At 44.2% G+C, this 24730-nt stretch overlaps 1 protein-coding gene across 1 annotated transcript in view; it reads right to left on the reverse strand.

Moving 5' to 3' along the window:
• Positions 1 to 24261, reverse strand: part of ARHGAP10 (Rho GTPase activating protein 10) — a 249465-nt gene extending 225204 nt beyond the window's left edge. Inside the window, exon 1 of the mRNA XM_030564158.1 lies at positions 23773 to 24261. Coding sequence (XP_030420018.1) covers positions 23773 to 23926 — 154 coding nt within the window. The 5' untranslated portion in view covers positions 23927 to 24261. The remainder of the gene's footprint in view (positions 1 to 23772) is intronic.
• Between the last annotated feature and the right edge of the window lie 469 nt (positions 24262 to 24730).

A 24730-nucleotide genomic window follows, 5' to 3' on the forward strand; every position in this document is an offset into this window, starting at 1 on the left:
TTGGAGACTGCTGTGGAGTGTGGGATAGCTGGAGTCCTCAGTATCCCCTCCCTCCCACCATGAGCGTCCATTTGATTCTTTGGCTTTCCGTTACGCTTGTCACACAGCACTGTGCTGTGAACTCTATATCATAGCCTGGAGATTTTTTTCAAATGCTTTGTCATTTCGACTTCTGTAACGGAGCTCTGATAGAACAGATTTGTCTCCCCATACAGCGATCAGATCCAGTATCTCCCATACAGTCCACGCTGGAGCTCTTTTTGGATTTGGGACTGCATCGCCACCCATGCTGATCAGAGCTCCATGCTGGGCAAACAGGAAATGCAATTCAAAAGTTTGCAGGGCTTTTCCTGTTTACCTGGCCAGTGCATCCGAGTTCAGACTGCTGTCCAGAGCGGTCACAATGGTGCACTGTGGGATACCACCCGGAGGCCAATACCGTCGATTTGCGGCCATACTAACCCTAATCCGATATGGTAATACCGATTTTAGCACTACTCCTCTCGTTGGGGAGGAGTACAGAAACCTCATTGTGTGGACGGGTACAGCGTCAAATAGGTTTAACACAGCTAAAATCGGTTTAAACACGTAGTGTAGACCAGGCCTAAGAGGCTTCCTAAGTATCTCTAAAATGCTTTAAAGAATGGCAGATAATAACATTGCTTTAGCATTTCTATATGCAAATCAACAAAAATCATCAAAAACTACAATTCTTTAAGATCCTCAGACAAAAAGAGGTGCTATAATATATTATATTTTGGATACTGTACTTGATGCATAACATGACTACTACAAATGGAATAACAAAGTCATTATGAAGAATTTAAAATGGGCGTGGGCCTAGGCAAATCCTGCCTCAATGTTTCCATTAAAATATTATCTCACCAATCACTTTTTGTTTCCATTTCTCACTGGTATTACTTCCAATGGGTTTACCTGGTGGTAACAGTAATTTCCTGGCCAGATTTACTTAAATACCAAAAAACAGCTCCAAGCTCTGTACATTACTTTATTACAGATCAAAATGGGAACAGAGAGAGAGAGAGAGAGAAATTCCTTCTTCAGTTCACCTCATTGATACAAAACAACAGAACATGACAAACCGCTGACTAGTAAAACACCTACAATAGCCAGGCACAACAGGGTAAGTAAAGAACAAAATGAGTGCAGTAACTCTAAATTTCCTGGCTTCTGCCCATTACTTAACCCTTTGGATGCTGAAAACATTTGCTATGTCTGTATCTCATCCAAACAGATGAAACTAGGTGACTGGGCAACAAAATGGCAGATGAAATTCAATACTGATAAATACAAAGTAATGCACATTAGAAAACATAATTCCAACTATATATACAAAATGATGGTGTCGAAATTAGCTGTTACCACTCAAAACGGATCTTGGAGTCATCATGGATAGTTCTCTGAAAACATATGCTCAATGGTCAGCAACAGTCAAAAAGCTAACAGAATGTTAGGAACAATTAGAAAAGGGATAGATAATAAAGACAGCAAATATAAATCCATGGTATGCCCACACCTTGAATACTGTGTGCAGTTTTGGTCAGCCCGTCTCAGAAAAAAGATATATTAGAAATGGAAAAAGGTCCAGAGAAGGGCAGCAAAAATGATTAAGGGTTTTGGAATAGATTTCATGAGGAGAAATTAAAAAGACTGGGACAATTCAGCTTGGAAAAGAGATCACTAAGAGGGATATAATAGAGGTCTACAAAATAATGGATGGGTGTGGAGAAAGTGAATAAGGAAGTGTTATTTACCCCAGAACATAACACAAGAACCACGGGTCACCCAATGAAATTAACAGGCAGTAGGTTTAAAACAAATAAAGGGAAGAACTTCTTCACAAAACGCACAGTCAACTTGTGGAACTCATTGCCAGGAGATGTTTTGAAAGCCAGAACTATAACTGGATCCAAGAAAGAATTAGATAAATTCATGGAGGATAGGTTCATCAGTGGCTATTAGCCAAGATGGTCAGAGATGCAACCCTGTGCTTTGGATGTCCTGAAGCCTCAGATTCTCAGATGCTGGAACTGGACAACAAGGGAGGATCACTTGATGATTACCCCGTTCTGTTCATTCCCTTTAAAGCATCTGGCATTGGTCACTGTTAGAAAACAGGATACTGGGCTAAATGGCCATTCTTATGTTCCTATGTATTTAGAACAGTAATAAAATGTCGTACTTCTGTGCCACAAGGGTGCTCAAAAGCACTGAACAACCTCACAACAACCCGAAGGCAAGTACTGTCATCTCTATTTTACAATCAGGAACAAAATAACGATAAAAAGCTGGAAACTATGCAATGCTCTCCTTGGAAGTTGCTCAATAATTTTGCATGTAATCCTTCTCAGAGCAAGTCTAAACCAAACAGTATTAGAGGCTGATAACTGCAAAAATCTTGTCCAGGCTACCAATGTAGGGTGTACTACTGGTGAAGGTGTACTACTGGTCAAGCTGCATTCGTGTTAGTAATAGTGATTTTTCCAAAGAAAAACCTAGACTTGTAGACCAGTCTCTGGTGAATGAGAAACAATGAGTGGAAGATGAGAGGAAGCCAAAGAGAAACAGAAAAAAATAGTTATATTAAAAAAACCAAAAGAGCCAATAGATCAAAGAAGGAGGGGAGAGCTAGAGACAACAAGAACACAGAAGATAGCTAAATGGAGAGACGGAGTGAACTGCAATGGGACAAGGAAGAATGACATGAGCTGGGAGCTAGCAGAGAATTTCCAATCACCAGCCTAGCAGAAGTGAGAGTTCCCATGTCTCCTCTCCCCACCCCCCCCCCAAAAAATAAATAAAATAAAATAAGAAATAGGTTGAAAGCCACTAGGTTACTGTCAACTGTTTTCAAAGTAAATTCCATAATGGCTCCACCTTAGTTCCTTATACTTATCGCTTCTGGAATTCCAACCAGTTCCACCCATCCAGTGACTCAAACTGAAATCTCAACAGCTGTTCATCTCTCTCTCAACTACCACACTAATAATAGTTTTCAGGAAGCAACGTTCCAATGAGAGCAACACTGAATAACCTCATGACATGTGAGGCCAACTCCTGACCATTAACAAAATATAAATTTTCCATTAAAAGAAGAACAACCAAGACAAATATGTCTGTGAGGCAGAATGACTTTCATACACCATATTCTAGAACTCTCTTTAGGGCTAAAGCTTCCAATTCTTTTCAAAGTTACTTCTTAATTTTCAAACATGAGGCTCTAAACGGGCAGAATATTTCTTCCAAGTGACTGTCTAGGACAGGGGTGGCCAAACCACAGCTCATATGCAGCATGCTGCTTTTTCACTGTTAAAGTGCAGCTCACGGAGCCCCCCAAGCCCAGCTCACTCTCTGCCTACCATTCTGGGGGTGGAGCTCAGGGCAGTTTCTGCCCTGTGGTGGGGTGGTGGGGCTCGGGGCTTCTGCCAGAGACTGACGCCTGCTGAGGGAGGTGAGGGGGAAAACATAATTTAAAGGTTTGCCGCCCCCCACAACAGCTTGTCACTCCTCCCCTTTACCAGCAGCAGCCCCTCCCTGCAGCTCCCAGATGTTAGATCAGGGTGGGCAAATTACAACCCACAAGCTGTTTTAAGATGGCCCGCAAGTTCCCGCTGGGGAGTGGGGTCTGGAGCTTGCCCCACTCTGGCACTCCGGCCAGGGCACTGGGTTGGGGGTTGCACATGTGGCTCGGCTCCGCTCCAGTGGGGGCACAGGGTTGGGGGCCGCACCACGCAGCTCCCAAAAGCCGCAGCATGATGCTGCTCTGGCTCCTACACGGTCCAATGGCCTCTTCCAGCACACCAATGGGAGCTGCAAGGGCGGTGCCTGCGGATGGGGCAGTGTGCAGAGCCACCTGTCCATGCCTCCACATAGGAGCCGGAGAAGGGACATGCCACTGTTTCCGAGAGCCACTTGAGGTAAGAGTCACTCGGAGTCCGGAGCCCTGAGTCTCTCCTCATGCCCCAACCCTCTACCCTAGTCCTGATCCCCCTCCCACCCTCCAAACCCCTTGGCCCCAGCCCAGAGCACCCTCCTACACCCCAAACTCCTCATCCTCAGCCCCACCCAAGAGCCTGCATCCCCAAACAGAGCCCTCACCCCCTCCCGCACTCCAACCCCAATTTTGTGAGCATTCATGGCCCACCATACAATTTCCATTCCCTGATGTGGGGATATGGCCCTCAGGCCAAAAAGTTTCCCCACCCCTGTGTTAGATCCATGTGGAAAGGCAGTGGCAAACAGCTGGGAACTGCAGGGAGAGGCAGCAGCAAGAGCAGCATTTCTCCCTGCAGCTCCCAGCAGTTTGCCACTGCCTCTTCCTATGGCCGCAGCTCCCAGTTTGCCTGCTCCAGCAGCTGCCATGCAGGGAGGGGGCCTGGCCATGAGACCAAGCGGGGCAAGCGCATTGCCTCTGGCTTCTGCCCGAAGGGGAGAGGGACTAGGGGATGAGGAGAAAGCTGGATATAGAGAAATTTAGAGAAATTTCTGCTTATGCAGCCACATTTTCTTTAACTATTAATCAAATAATAAACAAAAGTAATCTATTCCAGTTTGCTTGTTCCATCCAAACCAAGATGCAATCCTCTTGAAGTTATTCAGACACATCCAGTACAAAGTAGCAGAAAAGAACAAATTCTTTAAAACAAAGAGCCATTTTCCTTGCACATCCTCTCAATTAAACGCATGCACACAAACAGCAAAAAGGAAGAGAAAACAAGGAATACTCTCTAAATACAGACAGTATTTTTATGTTTTCTATGAAGCTAAAGTGTGGCTTTCAATAAATGTATCTAGAGCTTATAGTGAGAAGTCAATATATTCCAATTTTTCCTCTTGAATTACCGATGCGTATTTCCCATAAGAAAATTCATTATACTATCTACAATAGGTAATAGCAAAAGCCAAACACTGCTGGCTGAAGTTTCCACACCAAGAGTCAGCATAGAGAGTGCAGCACAGCTGCTCTGTGAGCTCATAGAGCTGTTTTCTCCATGCTAGGATATCTAAAACCTCTCTGGTATGAGGATAAACGTTGACTCCCATCAGATTCTATTTTTAGCACATTTCTTTGTAAGGGGAATGTGTTCCACTTTATAACACTATGGTTTAATTGAAATGCTGAATGTAGAGGTAGTCTGAAGTGAAGAGTAACAGAATGGTCCTGGAGGACTATCATTGCAGAAGATATTAAAAGCAGCTGATGTATGAGGGTTCCAAGTTTACACCGTAACTTGATACTGAGCACTTTTGTATGGCCACATCTATACGTAGGAGACAGGAGTACGATTCCCCTTTTTGTGTACACACTCTTGCACTAGCTCTCATTGAGCTTGCACAAATAGAAGAATAGCTGCAGGAGCAATAGCAAAGGCATGACTGAGCAATGCCAAGTACAAATCCACCTGAAACCTATGGGTATGTACTCAGCATGGCTCAGCTGTGCATCTGCTACCACGACCCACGCTACCACAGATACACTGCTATTTATACTAATGTCAGCTCAACGAGAACTAGCCTGAGTATGTATACATGAGAAAGGGAATCACACCCTAGCTCCTAGTGTACACTTAGCATACAGCACTCACCTATTCAAAGTACTTAAACACTAATCCTCACAATATCCATGAGAGGAAGCTAACAGTTTATCAGAAGTGGATGGTAAATGTGAAGGGAGTTGCCCAAAGCCACACAGCAAGTCATTCATCGATTCTAAAGCCAGAAGAGACCACTGTTATCATCTAGTAAGTCTGAGCTCCTGCATAACACAGGCCATAGAACTTCCCCAAATAACTCCTGTTTGAACTGGAGCATATCTTTTAGAAAAATATTAACAGTCAGGATTAGAACTGATATCAACTCCCAAACCTGCAGTCTCTTAGTATAAAGTTCTGCTAAACTGGGTTCTGATATCCTATGAAATTCTCCTTTTATTGTGAAGTATCAAACTTAGTTCCTGACCTGCATTTTTGGGGTGGCATTTATAACGCAACTATTAAAGTGAGATTATAAAACTGATTTTTCAAATTAATTTAAAAAAAGTGTTCTGGCCATGCTTATATAAGGTTGTTGACCATCTGTTCATTTGCCGACTCTTTGAGGAGACCAGTACGAAGGACGCCACTGCAGCGATGGAAAAAGCCACTGCTTGTCTACTTCTGGAAAAACATCTTGTTTGTGACAAGGACATGAGAAGCAGCAGCAGCTAGAATAAAGCTGCCAGGATTCCGGAATGAAACATGAAGTCCCTCTTTTCTGAACATCCACAACAACTTCAAGTGCTGTTCTCACTACCACCAGTTTTACTGGTAACTGCCAGCACCGTCCAGCCCACAAGTGAAGGACTAAGATCAGTCCTCAAAAATGTGTTCCTCACATAATGCAATACGGTACTAATTCTAAACATAAGGCCAGTTAATTGTATGCTGTGGAGATATCTTTAAGAAGCATCAGAGAACCAAAAGCACAGGTTTTAAATGCAGGTTTAAATGCATTATTTTACAGTTTTTGAGAGCCTTTAAATTTGGTAGCTCTTCTATCTGCATCTTGTTTTTCTGTAAACACTGTAACATACTGAGACAGTGTTTTCTTTTTAAACTAACTTTTACCTGGCAGAGCAGAAGTCACTCTAATTTAAACAGTATTTACAGCACAAATGAAAGTTTTTTTCTAAAAGATATAAACTGATAAGAACAGAGAATGTTCTTGTATGTGACCAAATTAAAGACTTTCCTCACAGTTGTAGAGCTCTCAACTTTTACTTTGCAAAATAAAATAAAGAGGAGAATGTTACAATTGTAAGGAAATGAACAGATAAGGGGGGGAAAGAGGTGGAGGGGGGAAAGTAACATATGTCCTCTAATACATACATGAAATACACGGACCCTGCATCTAAAGAGATTCAGTTATTGTATGAAAAAAATTGTATGTTTCTCACTTTGAGATATACCTATCTCACAGATCTGGAAGAGACCCTGAAGGGTCATCAAATGCAGCCCCTTGCCTTCACTAGCAGGGCTAAGTACTGATTTTGCCCAAATCCCTAAATGGGACTGAACTCACAACCCTGGGTTTAGCAGGCCAATCCTCAAACCACTGAGCTATCCCTCCCACATGCACATGCATTTTTTCTCAATACTATGCTACATTAGGAAAAAATGTCTCTAATGTAGTTTTAATATGCAAATATTATCCAGAATGTACAACAGCAATAAAAAGTAAAAGATACAACAGGGAATGTATTAAGATTACTTCGATTACTGGTACAAACTGGTGGTTATGAAGAGACGTTGTGTGGAGTGGAGCCCATAATTTTAACAATGTACTGGATTTAGTACATTTTTATTGTGATATAAAATCAGAATCTTGTTTTCCTATGGGAATCTAAAGGTATTCAGTGAAGTAATTTTACACATTGCTGTTAGAAATAATGGATGCATTTTGGCACATAATGCTATCCAAGCAGGTAGTTCCATTTCTTGGTGACAAGAATGTTAAGCCAGCTATAAAACAGGAATTGGCAACTATTCAGACTATCTGAGGTATAATAGGAATTTAAAATAATTTTACGTTGTTTTATTACCGGGAGTTGATTTTAAGAGAAAAGATTTGACTGACTGGGGGAGGGGGATGGAAGCACAAGAAAAGAACTGTGATAATAATATCTACCTCATATCCTTCTTACCAGTGGATCTCAAAGTGCTTCAAAATTTTTAATGCATTTATCCTCACAACATCTCTAAGAGGCAGGAAAATACGGTACTATTTATCCCTATTTTACAGAGGAAGAACTGAGGCACAAAGAGCTAAGTGATTTGCCCAGAGCTGCACAGTATGTTATTGTACTGTAACACTACTGGGCCTGGTCTATACTACACGTTTAAACCGAATTTAGGGGCGTTAAACCGATTTAACCCTGCACCCATCCATACAACAAGGCCCTTTATATCGATATAAAGGGCTCTTTAAATCGGTTTCTGTACTCCTCCCTAACGAGAGGAGTAGCGCTGAAATCAGGATTGCCATGACGGATTAGGGTTAGTGTGGTCGCAAATCGACAGTATCCCACAGTGCACCATTGTGACCGCTCTGGACAGCAGTCCGAACTCGGCCAGTTAAACAGGAAAAGCCCCGCGAACTTTTGAATTGCATTTCCTTTTTGCCCAGCATGGAGCTCTGATCAGCACGGGTGGCGATGCAGTCCCAAATCCAAAAAGAGCTCCAGCATGGACCGTACGGGAGATACTGGATCTGATCGCTGTATGGGGAGACAAATCTGTTCTATCAGAGCTCCGTTACAGAAGACGAAATCACAAAGCATTTGAAAAAATCTCCAGGCTATGATACAGAATCCACAGCACAGTGCTGTGTGACAAGCGTAACGGAAAGCCAAAGAATCAAATGGACACTCATGGAGGGAGAGAGAGGGTACTGTGGACTTCAGCTACCCCACAGTCCCCGCAGTCTCCGAAAAGTATTTGCATTCTTGGCTGAGCTCCAAATGCCTGAAGGGTCAAAAACATTTTCCCGGGTGTTTCATGGTATATGTCATCAATTTACACCCTTCCCCCCCCGAAAGAAAAGGAAAAAAAAGTTTCTCGCCTTTTTTCAGTGTCACCCTATGTCTACTGCATGCTGCTGGTAGACGGGGTGCTGCAGCGCTGAACACCAGCATCCCCTTCCCGATGGCAGACGGTACAATATGACTGATATCCGTCTTCATCTTCAGCCCATGAGTGCTCCTGGCTGGCCTCGATGAGGTCGGCTGGGGGCGCCTGGGTAAAAATGGGAATGACTCCCGGTCATCCCCGGCAGATGGTACAGAACGGCTGGTAACCGTCTTCACCATAGCAACTGGAGGCTGAGCTCTATCAGCCCCCCCCCCCTTTCATGTCTAAAGAAAAGATTCTGTACTGCCTAGACTATCATAGCAGCAGGAGGCTAGGCTCCTCTCCCCTGCCACCCTTTTACGTCCTGCCTGGACTATCATAGCAGCTGGAGGCTGCCTCCTCCTCATTTTATCTCACTAAAAACTCTGTGTTTCTTATTCCTGCATTCTTTATTACTTCATCACACAAATATGGGAGGACACTGCCACGGTAGCCCAGGAGGGGTTGAGGGAGGAGGGAAGCAACGGATGGGGTTGTTGTAGGGGCACCCCCTAGAATGGCATGCAGCTCATCACTTCTGCGGGATCTCTGGGGCTCTGGCATGGAGTGGCTGTCCTCTCTGGTTCTCTAGTACACATGCCCCATATTCTAGGCAGGACTGACTCTATATTTAGACAAAACATAAAGAAGGGAATGACCCAGGGAGTCATTCCCATTTTTGTCCACGCGCCCCTGGCCGACCTCAGCGAGGCCAGCCAGGAGCACCCATGACAGCAGCAGATGGTACAGAACGACTGATAACCATCATCTCACCAATTTACAATGGCATGGCAGATAGTGCAATAGGGATGGTAACCGTCTCTGCTACCTTGCAAAGGCAAATGAATGCTGCTGTGTAGCACTGCAGTACCGCGTCTGTCAGCAGCATCCAGTACACATACGGTGACAGTGACAAAAGGCAAAACGGGCTCCATGGTTGCCATGCGATGGCGTCTGCCAGGGCAATTCCGGGAAAAAAGGGTGCAAAATGATTGTCTGCTGTTGCTTTCACGGAAGAAGGATTGAGTGACGACATTTATCCAGAATCACCCGCGACACTGTTTTTGCATTGGGATCTCAACCCAGAATTCCAACGGGCAGGAGAGACTGCGGGAACTATGGGATAGCTACGGGATAGCTACCCACAGTGCTACACTCTGGAAATCGACACTCGGTACATGGAAGCACACTGCCAAATTAATGTGCTTAGTGTGGCCGCGTGCACTCGACTTTATACAATCTGTTTTACAAAACCAGTTTCTGTAAAATCGGAATAATCCCGTAGTGTAGACATGCCCCTGGATAGCAGGAAAGTCTGGAAGTGGAGTAATTATTCTGGAAGAAGAGTCTCCACATGGGGGAGTTATACCAGCACAGCTATAGGGAAATAATTATTCCATTATAACTATCCTGTCAATTTCCGCAGTAGACAAGCATGGAAAGCTTAAAAATTCACTTTTTAAAATAAAAAAGCACAAAAAAAACAAATTGTATTGTTTTATTCTGAGATTACTCAAATTATATCTTTAAAATACAAACATGCTTTGAAACTATAAAATGTTCACATTGCATTTTATGTGGATTAATCAATTGCTAATTCAGCCACCTGACAGTTACAGAACAGTGCCCCCACCGCTACAAACTAGGGCTTGAAAAGTTTATCCATTCCATCGTTACATTGCAGCATGTCCCTTCAATTATTTACTAGTTAATCTTTTTTAAAATGAGGCTTTTCCTAACAATTCACTCTTTCATTGTAATCTTGACTACAAGTGTTCAGCACAGCAATTTAAAAGGCTTTTTTAAGTGTTCAAATATCTTTAATGCTATTGGACAGTACAACTAGTGTGTAGCTAGCATTACTGAACATTTAAAACTACAGAATGGAACCCAAAAGAAAAATAAGGCTATTTCTTGTGGGTCTCTGCTTAGGAGGGGACGCACTTGGACTCACGTCACTCACATTTTCAGGTTCAAAGAAACAGCTTTAGCTTTTTGTAGGGCTGCAATGAGAAAAGTTCAATAGGAAGTTTAGTTTCTTCACCATGCCTTTCATTCCTTACTTATAAGGAGCATGTGTGACACTCTGTACCTCGGGGGAACACCCCCAGGTTCACCCTTGTAAAATGATTGTGTGCTATCCAATGCAAAGTTTGTCATGTCAGTTGTCTTCGGAAGACTAATGGTGCACTCAGCATTGTAATCGTAATTGTTGTTGCAGTAATGTTATAATTTCATGTATATAGTTATGAGGCTGAAAATGAATCCCCATGGCTTAAAATAAGACCAGACAAAAACTCTCCAAGAGGGAGAGGAAGTTCATACCTCATCAGGGCACGTATGGGACAAACCCAGACCAGCCTCACAGGAACAAAAGAGGCTGGCCTAGGTAGCAACAAAAGGATCTGTTGGACTCTCGAGTGAGTTACTCCCGCCTTCCCAATTTGGTCAGTTTGGGACTGCAATGAGGTAATACTCACCTGACTCTGAAAGGGGGTGGGGGAGAAGGCACAAAGCCAAGAGGGAAGGAAGAACATGATAAAAGGGAGAGATGCTTACCATGCTCTTCCTCTCTCTTCCACCTACATCTACAGATACCACACCAAGCGACTGAAGCACTGATCAAAGGGGAGAGCCTGGCTGAAGAGATCAGCCAGCCTGTGGTGAGAAGCATCTAGTTTGTAAGGATATTTAAAGTGTTAAGATCAGCTTAAAATGCATTTTGCTTTTATTTCATTTGACTAGATCAGACTTGTTATGCTTTGACTTATAATCACTTAAAATCTACCTTTGTAGTTAATAAATCTGTTCGTTTGTTCTACCTGAAGCAGTGTGTTTGGTTTGAAGTATGTCAGAGACTCCCCGTTAGGATAACAAGCCTGGTACATATCAATTTCTTTGTTAAAATTGACAAACTCCTATAAGCCTGCAGCATCCAGCAGGCATAACTGGGTGGGCACTGCAAGACTGAGGTTCTTAGGATTGTGTGTGGGATGCTAGTGTCATTCGATTGCACAATCCAAGGAGCAGTTAATATGCCAGAAGCTGTGCGTGAACAGCCCAGGAGTGGGGGTTCTCACAGCAGCACAGGGTACGGCTGGCTCCCAGTGTCAAGAATTAAAGTGACCGAGCAGATCACCAGTCCAGATAACACCAGAGGGAAACGTCACAGCACGCAATTTAAAAAAATACAGGGAACAGACTAGTTTTTTTTTAATTTAGAGAATACTTGCTAGCAGCATGCTGGTTCTAGGCATACTTTTGTTCAGGACATCATTCCAATTTCTGCTACAGAAAATCCTATTACTTCCGATAAACTCTTTGCTGAGGTAGGAGAGCCCTATTCAGACATTTATGCTTTGCAAGATACCCAGTTTACCTTGCATGTTTAAACTGGGATTCCCCTCCATGATGGACAATACCAATAATCCCATCATCCCCTCAGCATATACAAATGTATAGAATTAGAGTTCAATTACAACTTTTTGTTTTGTTTTTAAATTCAGGACTTGGGTCTACCAAGGAAAACAAACCAAACCTAATAGGAAAATCAGAACTTGAAGCTTCTAATGTGCTTCTCATCTTCCCAGGAAGACAGGCTGTATTGTATAATCCCAGCTTGAAGACCAGCTTTTGGCAGGTGCACTTAGTTAAGGGTGCGAGTCGGAAATATTTAGAAAAATGTTTTATTTTATTTAAAGAGTCCTTAATCCCCCATCCCCCTTTTGCAGGTAGCTTTTCCTACTACTGCTTCTCTCCCACAAGGGAGTAACTCATCATAAACAATTGGCAAGGACTTCCCAATTCAGCATAAAGCCATTGCAGACATATAGCTCAAGGTTAGACCAACAGGAGAAAATATTCCATCTTGAGACAAGGAAATATAGAAAGAAAAGCAAAAAGTTAACTGACTAGCGGGGATAAGACAAGAGCCATTCTCACATGAACAGAATGATAGCATGACCCCATCTGCACAAGTAGGCATGGAAAGAGAACTCACACCCATTCAGCTCATAGTCTGCATTTCAGAAACGGTAACTTTTCAGAAACATCTTTCTGAAGCAAAAACTTGTAGTAAGCGCAGGCCTTATCTCAGACTTGAGCTGTACTTCCTCTTTCTAATTTCATGCAGTATGAGGACTGCAACACACTCATGAATGTGTATTCTTACACTCACTGGACAGTTCTATTTCCAATCGGAGTTGAAGTGACCAGGCCATCCCCTCAAAATGTGGCAAATACCTGAAAAATACTACAGTAAAAGCTCTGTTATCCGACATGTTGGGGTAATGGGGCTGCTAGTTAATCGAGTATTCTGGTTAACTGAGAATTATACTTTTTTGCCAATGGAATACCAATCTTCAAAGAATCAGAATACAATAAAATGAATAAAGTATAAAATAGTATACAGGTACTCACCAATCCAATAATAGTACTGCACTGCAAAGTGGTTGGTTTCTTGAAGCACTTAGGTGTATACAGGTAAAGTTTTGTATATAGTAGGTTCTCTTATGACACTTCATATCACTATGGGCAGTGCATGGTGTACACCCAGATCACTAAAAATACATTTCACACTAAAACTATACTGAACATAATTAAATCTTTCTTTGATGATTCAGAAGACACTTCAGGATCTTGCAGCACCTCAGGGTCATCATCATCATCATCAATTATCACTGTAGATGTAGAATGGACTGGGCTTACTGAGAAGGAGATTGGGCTGAATCTGTAATGACCCTATGACACCCGGGAAGTTGCTTTTTTTAATAAATCCCTGATATCAGCTTGCTTACTTGTCTTCTGCCTCTTTTGCATAAAAGTACAGTGCAGAATGTGCAATTGCATGATGTGCTGGGCAACACACTTATCCTGGTTACTAGAGTTATGATTTCTATTGGGAGATAGCTCAATTAACTGGCATTTCTGATTTCTGGTTAATTGAGTGTCAGATAACAGAGCTTTCACCATAGTATACATTCATTGTGGGGTTTTGTACCACTACTAGACTATTGTCATAAAACTGTCTCTGTGAATCTTATTTGGAAATTCAGAGAAGTCATTTAAGAGGAAGACTCCAGCACCACACTCCCAAGATTTAAAACCAAAAGAAAATCCCACCAAATATAACAACTGCCAGTCATACAAACTACTCTGTAAAGCCATGAACTACCTTCCAAAAGCATTAAGTTTGGTAATAATATTCATTTAAATTATGTTGCACCTTCACTTCATATTTTTGGAACATTTTATATGTTGATCAATTTTAAAAAGTTAACATTTTTAAACAAAGCACAGCAAGACCAAACATAGGCCCAAGTATGTAATGTTAAGATGTACATTACCATTGCAAATGACTTGTTTTTCCATCATATTCTTTCAGAAAAACAAGCAGGTGAGCAGAAATCATTTTAATTCTATATTTTCACCAATAAGTCCCAGAAAGAAAGGGACTTGTTTGATTTTAAATAAAATTCAGCAGAATTTCCTAACAAATTCACAGAATAGGCTCTGTAGTTGCTCTGTGCAGACACTTACACTACTCTCTCAACAACAACAACAAAAAAGAGTTTTCAGCATGGATTAAGAGGGGAAATTACAAGTGCTGGCTCCAATCCTGCAAACACCAACACACATGCTTAATTGTATGTACCAGAAAATTCCTGAGTATAATGACACTGATAATGTATGGGGAATTAAGCATGGGTTTGTTTCCAGGACTCAAAGAGGTAGAAATTGGAATGCCTAGGGGCAGTGGGAGTAGGATACAGAGCTCTGGGTTCTAGGTCACCAGTGAACATACGTGTTACCACAGGTAGCCTGTGAGAAGTAAGTTGGTATTCTTATTCTAATTATTATTACAAATCACAAAAACCACCATCAGTCCACTGCTGACAGTCTCAAGCAGAAAGGCCAAGGACAAAATAAGCAGAGACATAACTATTCTTCTACCTTTCACTCAGAAGAAGGCAGAAGCACACTGGCAAGGAAGCTACACTACTCCTGCCTGTGCTATACATTTCAGGTGACTGATAGGACGTCAAGTTCTGGGCCATCAGTCTGACAAATAACACCAGCACTAAGTTCACTGGGCCTGATTCATGTGTACCCATTTATGCCTGTGCAAAGGGAATATAAAACACTACCAAATCACAATGCTGCAAAGTATTTTATTATTTTTATTACCACAGTGCCTCAGAGCCGCATGGAACGCCACTGTTCTATGTACTGTACAAACACAGAACAACAAGACAGACTCTGCCCCGAAGAGCTTAGAATGTATTGCTTTAGCCCCACTTTGCACTGGTATGACTATACAAGGTACAAGGCAGTGGAGAATAGTTGCCCAGAATGAAGTAATGGATTAAAAACCCAGAGGATTCATTCTTAACAAGCCCATGGGCAATGGTCAGTCACTCAAAAAAGACTCAAGAGTTTCTGGACTTCCCCTCCCCTGAGTGCTCTGGTTCAGGAACTAAAATAACTACAGCAGTATAAGGCACCTTTGTACAGGCATGATTGTGTCCAAACTAGGGCTTTTCCAGAGTAGCTATGGTGGCAAAAAGGTCACCCCCTAACCAACAGTCACACCAGTACTACTTCTAAGTGTAGACCATCCACAGATGAAGCACGCTGTCTATTTTTCTTCACTTTCTAAAACCAGTAAAGTCTCTAAGGTGTGTTATATGACCATCTGAACAACAACAACTCTCATGCAAATGCATGAAGTCAGCATCTTTTAATTTTGGAAGATGGAATTTTCCTGCCTCAGACTCAGCAGCCGTTCTCTAATTTTACCATCAATTTAGTTTCAAACTGGGGATTCGAACTGCAGGATCCAAGACAGATCCATCTTGCAGCTTCTATGATATGTTCTGCAGAACTTGAGTCTAAGCTTTCATTTAAAAAAAAGAAAAGCTACACTTAAAAAAAACAGACTGTGAATGGAGCCTACTAAATGTGATCTACCCAATGACTCTGAAAAGTGTGAACTACACCACTCATTTCACTTGACTCTGAAGCCTAATGATGACATTAACAACCAGCATCTCAAATACTTGCAATTCAGAATTTTTACCTGCAGTAAGAATTGATCAAGTGCATGCACAACATGGTTAAAAGACAGAACTAGCTATGGTCCTAGAAATGTCCTACATCATTCCCCACACCACCAATTGATCCCAAATGCAGTAACAACTTCATAAGATAGCTGAGCTACTAGTTAAAGACTATGATAGGAAATGAAGTGAGGTTGTGAGGGACCTAATGCAGGTTGCCCCAACTGAAGACAAGTTGAGGGAGGCTAGGCAACAGTCCTTAGTACGTACATGTCCAACAGAGACCTGAGAGTTATATTGGTAGGATAGCAATTAGCATGTACAGGGAGAGGCCAAAGATTTGCTACATGGACTGGATATCAGAGGACCTTAAAGAGACCAGCTTGCATGACAGCCAGGCATACAATCATGAGTTTTGGAAAAAGGCTATAAAAGTTGGCAGCCCCAAATACAGAAGTGACAAGAAAGAAGACAACAATGATGACTAAAGACTATATGCTATCCTTGATCTTCAGGCAACCTCCCCTTGACATTACTGAAAGATGTGCAGAGGAGAGAACGTAGGCTATGGCACTAATTTTGTAATCCCAGCTCAGATCACATTTAAAAATTGTAATTTGGTCCTCTCCATAGAATTAGTTTGCCGTCTCTACTATAGAGCAGTACCACTGCATTTACATAAAGATGAATGTCTTCTTTTGGGTGGGGCTAAATGGAAAGACTCTCAGACCACTTTCTTATACAATAGCAACTTTTTCCATTAGCAGGGGAGTCATGTTATTAGAATGTTAATTACAAGGAGCACTGAGAAGAGTGGCTGCTACTGGCTAAAAAGAAGCCAAGGACCGTGATCTCCATGTAAACCTCTCTTAAAATAAAGTCAGATCAGATTTGGCCCAAAAATCACAAAACTTACGATTTTTAGAAATGTTTCCACTATATTTTGAAATTCCATTTTTTCTTAAAAAGCAAGCAAACATTCTCTGGCAGCATTTGCAACAAACACTGTATGCTAGGGCATGGGGATGCCAGTACAAAGTGAACTAGTTATCTTCCATTTTGCAACCTTAGAGAAATTCATAAGCATAATCATCCTACTGAAGAGCAAGTGAGCTATTTAGAAACCTACCAGTTTAAGTAATCTACAATATTACTTGTAACAAAGAAAGGCTTTTCCTTTTATTTTTTTTAAATAATAAAAGCAAACCTGCTGAGAACCAATATCAGATGCCTTCTTTGAAACATTTACTGAGCACTCATTTAAACTACAGTTGAAATTACAGTTTTCAGATTGAATGCTCCTCTCCATTTCCTTATGTGTTTTACATATTAAGTCCATCATAACTATTTAAACTGGCAACAATTCCAGAGTCTTTGAGAGCTAGTAACATTACTCAATGTTACTAATGCAAGCCACTGAGCCACAAGTTTAGCTGACTCTCACATGGAAAGCCTTAAAAAACTGGTGTTGATCAACAATAACATGACTCTGTCCCTCAAATGTTAATCTGAATGCTGCTGGGCTCTATGTAGGTTATAACCATGTATAGTGTTTAGAGTTTTAAACAAACTTTTCAAATGCACATTTTATCTCAAACTAAGGATTCATTTATTTACTGCGTGCATTTTCATTCAGTATCTCTCTCAACTTCCCAGTGGCTACCTCTATTCAGAAACGATCTTCAAAAAACAAACTTTACATCCTAAATGGTTGGAGTTTCTTGAGAAATAATTGATATTTCTATTGTAAATGTGTGTACTGTTTGACGCATTTAATAGCAAACACCAAAAAAAAAAGTCAACTGAAATATGGAAAAAGGGAAGTGTAATGAAAACAGATCAGTGAACGGCTAAAACCAGTGTTTGTTTGTTTATTCATTCTTTCTTTCTTACTTTCCAGTCTTTGGTTTCAAGAAATGACACCTCGATGATGCAAGGTTTTACACAGGAAACACAAGAGAACTTCAAGTCTGAACTGGTTACCTTTCAGATTCATGAAAGAATCAGAAATTGGAATTTAAAAGCAGCACTAAAAGTCTGGCTCATGCTGAAAACTAGAAAGTTCAGTTAAGGCTGCAGCAGAGATAGTTTATTTATTGGTAATGTACTTGTGTACTAATAACTAACTCTGCAACTTCTACTTATAAACAAGTTTGAACTGGGGAGAAAACACTGCTCAGTGTAACTGAAAAAGAAGGGTGAACAAAGACAACAAGAAGGGGGACCACAACAAAACTACTGCCTTGATCCTGAAAGGCAGTGACAACACCTACTGTCAAGAGGAGTGGTATATGCTTACTGCCTCTCAGGATGTGGCCCAATGCAAATGTCACAGTCATTCACAATGCTCTCTGTTAAACAGGAAGTAGGACTTCTTCAATTTTAGGGGTTTCCCTCATACTCAGCAGAAGATGGAGAGGACCATCATGAAGTTTTTGTCAGCTGTTGCTCTTGTTTTTGTTATTTTTTTATTTTAAAAAACAAACAAATAAAGGAAAGATCTATATTTATCCTAAATGATGAGGGTACAGATATGATGCTGCAGTTGTTGAGAGAAATGATCTTGAATAACCCAATTTACAGAACAACATTTAATATGCCTGAAGTCATATTTACCATTAAACTATTTCCCATCCAAAAACAAAATCCAAATAGTTGAGTTCTTCAATCTAAAAAAAAATCCTGATATTGATTAGCTTATTTTAATTTATTCTTCTTAAGATGAAAATCAACTACTACTCAATACTAAGTGTCAGCCTTCAGGAAATGCCTATTGCATACCCATAAATATTGGGGGCAAAAGGCTGAAACAACTCTCATAGAGGCAAAAATTCACTATCAGCAAAGTCACAATGCAACTAATTTTCTGTACTATATAAAATCAGTGGCACCTACCAACCCCTTCCATACAATACCTCTATTCAGAAGGGTTAATAGGATGAAATGTCACTTAATACAGTAGGCACAATTTGTGCTGCAAAAGTATTTACCCAGTAAAACTAAGGATATTAAAGTAAGACTATGGTTATCATTAAGATAACATGTTAATTCAAGAGACAAGGTGAGTAATATCTTTTATTGAACCAATAAAAGATATTACCTCACTTATCTTGTCTCTCTAACATCCTGGAACCAGCACAGCTGCAACTATACTGCATACTTTCATTCAAAGCATTTTCAGTACCTTTCGCACTCTGTAAAAGTTACATAATTTTTTCACATGAAGTTCATGTGGGTAAACTAAGACCAGAAATAGAAGTTTTGGAAAAGATTCAGAAAATTCTGTCCCACTGTTTGAAGTATACTCACAAAGGGGGGAAAGAACCATTTTTCACAAGTTTAGTAACATTGTAGAAATTCTTCTAAACTAAAGTGTGAAGTAAAAATATTTTGGATTTCAAATATATATGATTTGGACATGCATGCAATCTCCAAAGAACACATTATCTTGTCAAATACAGAAAATGTGGTGCCCAACAAATAAAGAAGAGTTATAAACAAGTGAAAAGGGCATAATGTATGCTATCTCCTTTACCCATTTAAGTAAACACCAAGCAGAGATATACATGTTCTGCCCTGCTTCTACTTGGTAAAATGAGATATCTAAAAATCTTCAACCCCAGAAGCTTCCCCAGCTGCAGTCACTTATTCTGTCCCATGAACAATCCGATGAATTCCCCCCAATTTACAGCTGCTGGGCCCTGCTATGTGCATTTTCAAATTTTACGTGCTCTCAAGGGAGCAGTACAGTAACTCCTCACTTAACATTATGTTCCTGAAAAATGTGATTTTATGCAAAATGATGTTAAGCTAATCCAATTTCCCCAAAAGAATGAATGTAAATGAGGGGGTTAGGTTCTAGGGAATTTTTTTTCACCAGACCAAAGACGTGTGTGTATACATTTTATATATATTATATATATACACACACACACACACACACACACACACAGTATAAGTTTTAAACAAACAATTTAATACTGGTACACAGTGATGACGACTGTGAAGCTTGGTTGAGGTGGAGGACTCAGAGGGTGGGATATTTCCCAGGGAATGCCTTACTCCTAAATGATGAACCAGCAATTGGCTGGGCCCTCAAGGGTTAACTCTCACACTCTACAAGGCAGCAGGAATGGAGGGAGGGGAGACAGCATACCAGACAGAGACATACATTCTGTGTGTGTGTGAGAGAGAGAAAGAGATGCACATTTCCCCTTTAAGTACACTGCTTTGTTAATTAGATCAGCTTACTGAGATCACAGCTGCTGCCAACGAGCTCCCTCTGTCCTGAGCCCTGTCTTGCGTCCCCCCTGCTCTATGGAAGATGGGGTAAAAGGGGTGCAGCAGCAGGGGGACATCCTGACATTAGTCCCTCTCTTCTTCCCCGCACAGCAAGCAGGAGGCTCAGGGAGCACCTCCAAGGCAGAGGGCAGGAGCAGCACATGGCAGTGGGGGGAGGGACAGCTACAATTACTAGCCTGGTGGGCAGCTGCTGTACAGGGAACTTAGGGAAGTGGGGAGCTGAAAGGGGGGCTGCTAGTCCACTCTGGTTCCAAGCCCCCACCAGCTAGCTGCAATGGGCTGGTCTTCCTGCAATCGCTGCACAAAGCAGGTGGCAGCCAAATGATCCTATTGGCATCCAGCGGGGGTGGGCGGGCAAAGCCCGCCCACTTCTAAAGGGCCTCCCTCCAGCCTAAGGGGAGGACCCACAGGTCTTGGACACCAAGTAATTATGGGGGACAACTAATGAAAAAACAGGATCGGGAGTGAGGTCATAGGGCTAAACAAAGGGAACTAGATGGGGACACCGAGCAGAGAACCCCGGACAAGGCTCACTGCTCCTCGAAGGCGTCAAGGGAGCCAGTGGACGCCGCCCATAGGAACTCTGCCCGGATGCATGAACAGACGGAGGAACGGAAATGGGCCCTACAGTCGCAGGAAATCCCGTCGGCTAACCTCCTCTCCCTGGTGTTGTAGATGGCCAGTTTGGCCAGGGCCAAAAGGAGGTTGAGAAGGAGATCCCGCGACTTTGTGGGGCCACGGATGGGGAGCGTGCAGATAAAAAGGTGAGGGGAAAAGTGCAACCAAAAACGCAAGAAAATATTCAGGAGGAGCCGGAACAGGGGCTGCAACCTGGCGCACTCCAAATAAATGTGCGCCAAGGTCTCCTTCTCACCACAGAAAGGGCAGGTGCTAGGGACAGAGGCGAACCGCGCCAAGTACACGCCCATGCTCACAGCCCCGTGAAGGAGCCGCCAAATGATATCCCCGGCGGGCCTCGGGACCAGGGCAGAGTACAAGCTGGCCCACCGGGGCTCCTCACCCTCGAGAGGTGGCAGGAGGTCTCGCCATTTAGTATCGGGGCCGGACGTGAGGGTGAAGTAGTGAAGGGTATGGAGCACAAGCCTGTACAGATGTTTCTGTGGCGCAGTCTGGAACAGAACTGGCTGCAGATCATGCAGCCGGCTGGCAGTGAAAGGGTGAGGGGGCCGATTGGGTCCACGGGGCAGGGGCCCGATAAAAATATCCATGGGGCCTGGGGTGGAGGGTGGACAGGGCATGCCCTCTCGCAGGACCCAGTCGAGGTAAGCCTGAGCAGCAGGCAGTAAAGCGGCCTTCACCTCCTGAAGTATGCGCTGGGGAGTACGAGGTCTGGAGAGCCCCATGCGCTGAGCGAGCGTCAGGGGATCCAGCCAGTCTCCCCGGTCGTAGTCCAGGAGGTCTCCGACTCTGGTGACTCCCGCTGAGACCAGCCTCTGGCACACCGTGGGGGACTCCGCCACCTGCACACGAAGCTGGGGATTGTGTAGCAGGGGCTCCGCGAGGAGGTCAACCCCCACGGTGGCCGCCACAGACCTGGTTGTTGCAAAGAGCTTCCAGGTCCAGAGGAGGTCTTGGTAGAAGACCGCCAGCCCGGAGAGGTCTCGCGGAAGACCTCGGATGGAGGTAAAAGAGCTGCCGGTCGTATCAGAGCCCTCGGAAGCGGCGGAGGAAGGCGTGCGCCAATACGCTCCACGCCGGACTACCCGCACCAAACAGGAGCCTCTGCAGGGCCTGGAGGCGGAAGACATGGACCTGAGTGCGTAAGCACTTCAGGCCCTGCCCCCCCTCCTCCAGGGGCACAGCCAAATGATGTTAGAAGGGAGCATTGCACAACTTTAAACAAGCATGTTCCCTAATTGATCAGCAAGGTAACATTAACTGGGATGACTTTAAGTAAGGAGTTACTGTATAGTTTAGGGCAGTGATTTTTGAACTTTTTTTTTGGCAACCCAATTACAGAAAATTGTTGATGCCCATGACCCAGTGGAGCTGGGGATGAGGGGTTTCAGGTTGGGGGGGGGGCTCAGGGCTGGGGCAGAAGGTTGGGGTGAGGACTGTGGGGTGGGGCTGGGAATGAGGGGCTCAGGATGTGGGGGGGGCACTGGACTTGGGCGGGGGGGCACTGGACTTGGGCAGGGGTGCAGGAGGGAGTGAGGGCTCTGGGGTAAGGCCAGAGATGAGGGGCTTGGGGTGGAGCAGGGGCTCAGACTGGGAGGGCTCATGGCTGGGGATTGGGGAATAGAGTTGGGGCATCAGCTTACCTCAGGTGCCTCCCAGTCAAGGGCACAATGGGGGTGCTAAGACAGGCTTCCTGCCTTTCCTGGCACCGCAGACCACACTGCGCCTTGGAAGCAAGCCCTGCGCAGAGGCACACAAGCGACTCCACACAGCTCTCACCCACAGGCATCACCCCTTCCCACCAGCTCCCATTGGCTGATTCCTGGGCAATGGGCGTTCAGAGTTTGTAGCACTCCTGCCTAGGAGCCTGACTTGCCACACCAGCATAGTGTCAGAACAGGTAGGGACTAGCCTGCCTTAGCCAAGCAGCACCGCCAATGGGACTTTTAATGGCCTGGTCAGCAGTGCTGACCAGAGTTGCCACAATCCAGCACTGGGCCACAAAACGTAGTTTGAAAACCACTAGTTTAAGGAACATAGACCCAGCATATGTGAAAATCAAAGTGAAATAAATACATTTGTTTGTTTAAATTATCACTGGATTCAAATAAGCATTGAACTACACTCGCCTGTTTGAACTTAAATTTTAAGAAGTTATGTGAATGCAACACTACAGACAAGAATGTAAATATGTAGTCCTGCCACTCAGAGTTATGGTACCCACAAACCATGATGTAGCCATCTTTGTGCATTTAAAACCCCAACCATGATGTTTCATCAACTTGATTTAGACAGTTACTGTGACCACACACACTATCTTCCTTTCAGGATGGAAAATACACAAGCAAATGCAGTGGGTGGCACAAAGTCAGTGTCAGGGTACCGGGTATATGTATAAAGCATCCAAACCCTTCTGTGGGCTGTAGAGACATAGAATAAGGCAGGCCTGTGCCAGGAAATCGCAGAGATGTAACTAAGGTTACAAAAAGTTCTGTTAAAAGAGAGTTGCTGTCATTAGCAGGCCTGTTATCACTTTCCCACGATCACAAGGGCAGGAAGATAGCGGTTTCCTCAAGCTGGAATGAGGGGGTTCTAAATAGGGCGAAAGGTGATGAGGGAAATTAACTAACTTCAACTCAGAGCAAAACCTTTCCTCACACGAAGTGCAAAAATTTAAAAACCTGCATGAGGTGGCAGGCATTCAGCTGGGGAAGAGAGGAGCAACTTGGCACCGCTTGCAAATGCCATTCTCTCTCTCCGCGCGCCTCAGCCAGCAGGAAACCCTGGCTTTGTGCAAGGCACACCGCCATCTGCCCTCCCAGCTCAGGCAAGCCAGTTTGCAGCAGCAGCAGCTGCTGCCGGCAACACAGGAGAGCAGCAGCTAGCACCCAGGATGACAGCGGGGCAACACAAAGCCTGCAGGGCAGGAAACCTCCCTGCTCTGCACAAGGAGGCTCTCAGCAAGACTCTCGATGCAGCGCCGATAACTGCCGCACATACAGGGACCCCTGCAAAACACCGCACCAGTCTTATTGCAGCAAACAGACGCTATCTGGCCTCACTGTCCCTGCCAGCACCTCCTCACCCCCGCCTCCCTTCCCACTCACTTTTGGTTGCAGCGATGAGGTTCTTTCCATCCTTGAGCAGCTCCTTGATGAACTTGTTGGTTTTCTCCAGTTCCGCCTCATGGGCTCTGATCCTCTCCCTGAACCAGGGGCTATCCAGGTAGCAATCGCTGAACTCCAAAGGCTGCAGCCCCATAGCTGCTGCAGCTGCACCAGAGCTCAGCTCCTTGCAAATCCCTCTTCACCAGGCAGCAGCAGCCTCAAGAGCCAACTCTACGGAGCAGGGCCCGCGGTGCCTCCCAGCTACAGCGATTCCCCCAGATGACCAGGCAACTGGCACTTTCAAACCACGGCATGGGGGGGGCGGTCCCCGAGGCCAGCCGCACCCCGGGCCCGGGGGCTCTTGCAAAAGAGCGTGAGGAGGGGGGCAGAGCGGCAGCTACTCCGAAAGCTTCATCAGCGCCCGGAGAAGCCTCCCACCGTGAGAGCAGCTAGAAGGACTGAGGTGACGCTGCTGCCCAGCTCCCGGCAGCCTCCGCCACAGGCAGCCTCGGCATCCCAGCCCCGCCCCGCTCCCAGCTCCACCCTGCCAAGTTCCAACCCCCCGCCCCCGGCTCAGCCTGAGCTGCTCGCGTCTCTCCCTGCTGGTGGTGGGCGCGCTCCCCGCGCGGAGCTGCCCTGGGCGCGCTCCCAAATTCCAGGGACCTTGTTGTATTAGCAACTTGTGACGAGGCAGGAGACGTGCCAGGAACGGGGGTTGCGGCAGCGCCTGCCCGGGGTGCGGCTTTACAGCGTGCTGGGGTTGTGCGGCCCAGAGCAGGGCATGATTTACCCTACCTCCCACAGCGCCGCGCCTGTATCCTCGCTATCCACGTGCCATTATTGCCCGGTCCAGACTCAGCAGCAAGTTGCGGCACAGGGTGTTGTCTCCCCTGCCTGGTGATTTCACTGTGAGCCAGGCTCTACCCCGCTCTGAACTCCCAGCTGCGCTCACACACTG

The sequence above is a fragment of the Gopherus evgoodei genome, chromosome 5, assembly GCF_007399415.2.
Source record: "Gopherus evgoodei ecotype Sinaloan lineage chromosome 5, rGopEvg1_v1.p, whole genome shotgun sequence".
In the NCBI taxonomy this organism is placed as follows: Eukaryota; Metazoa; Chordata; order Testudines; family Testudinidae; genus Gopherus; species Gopherus evgoodei.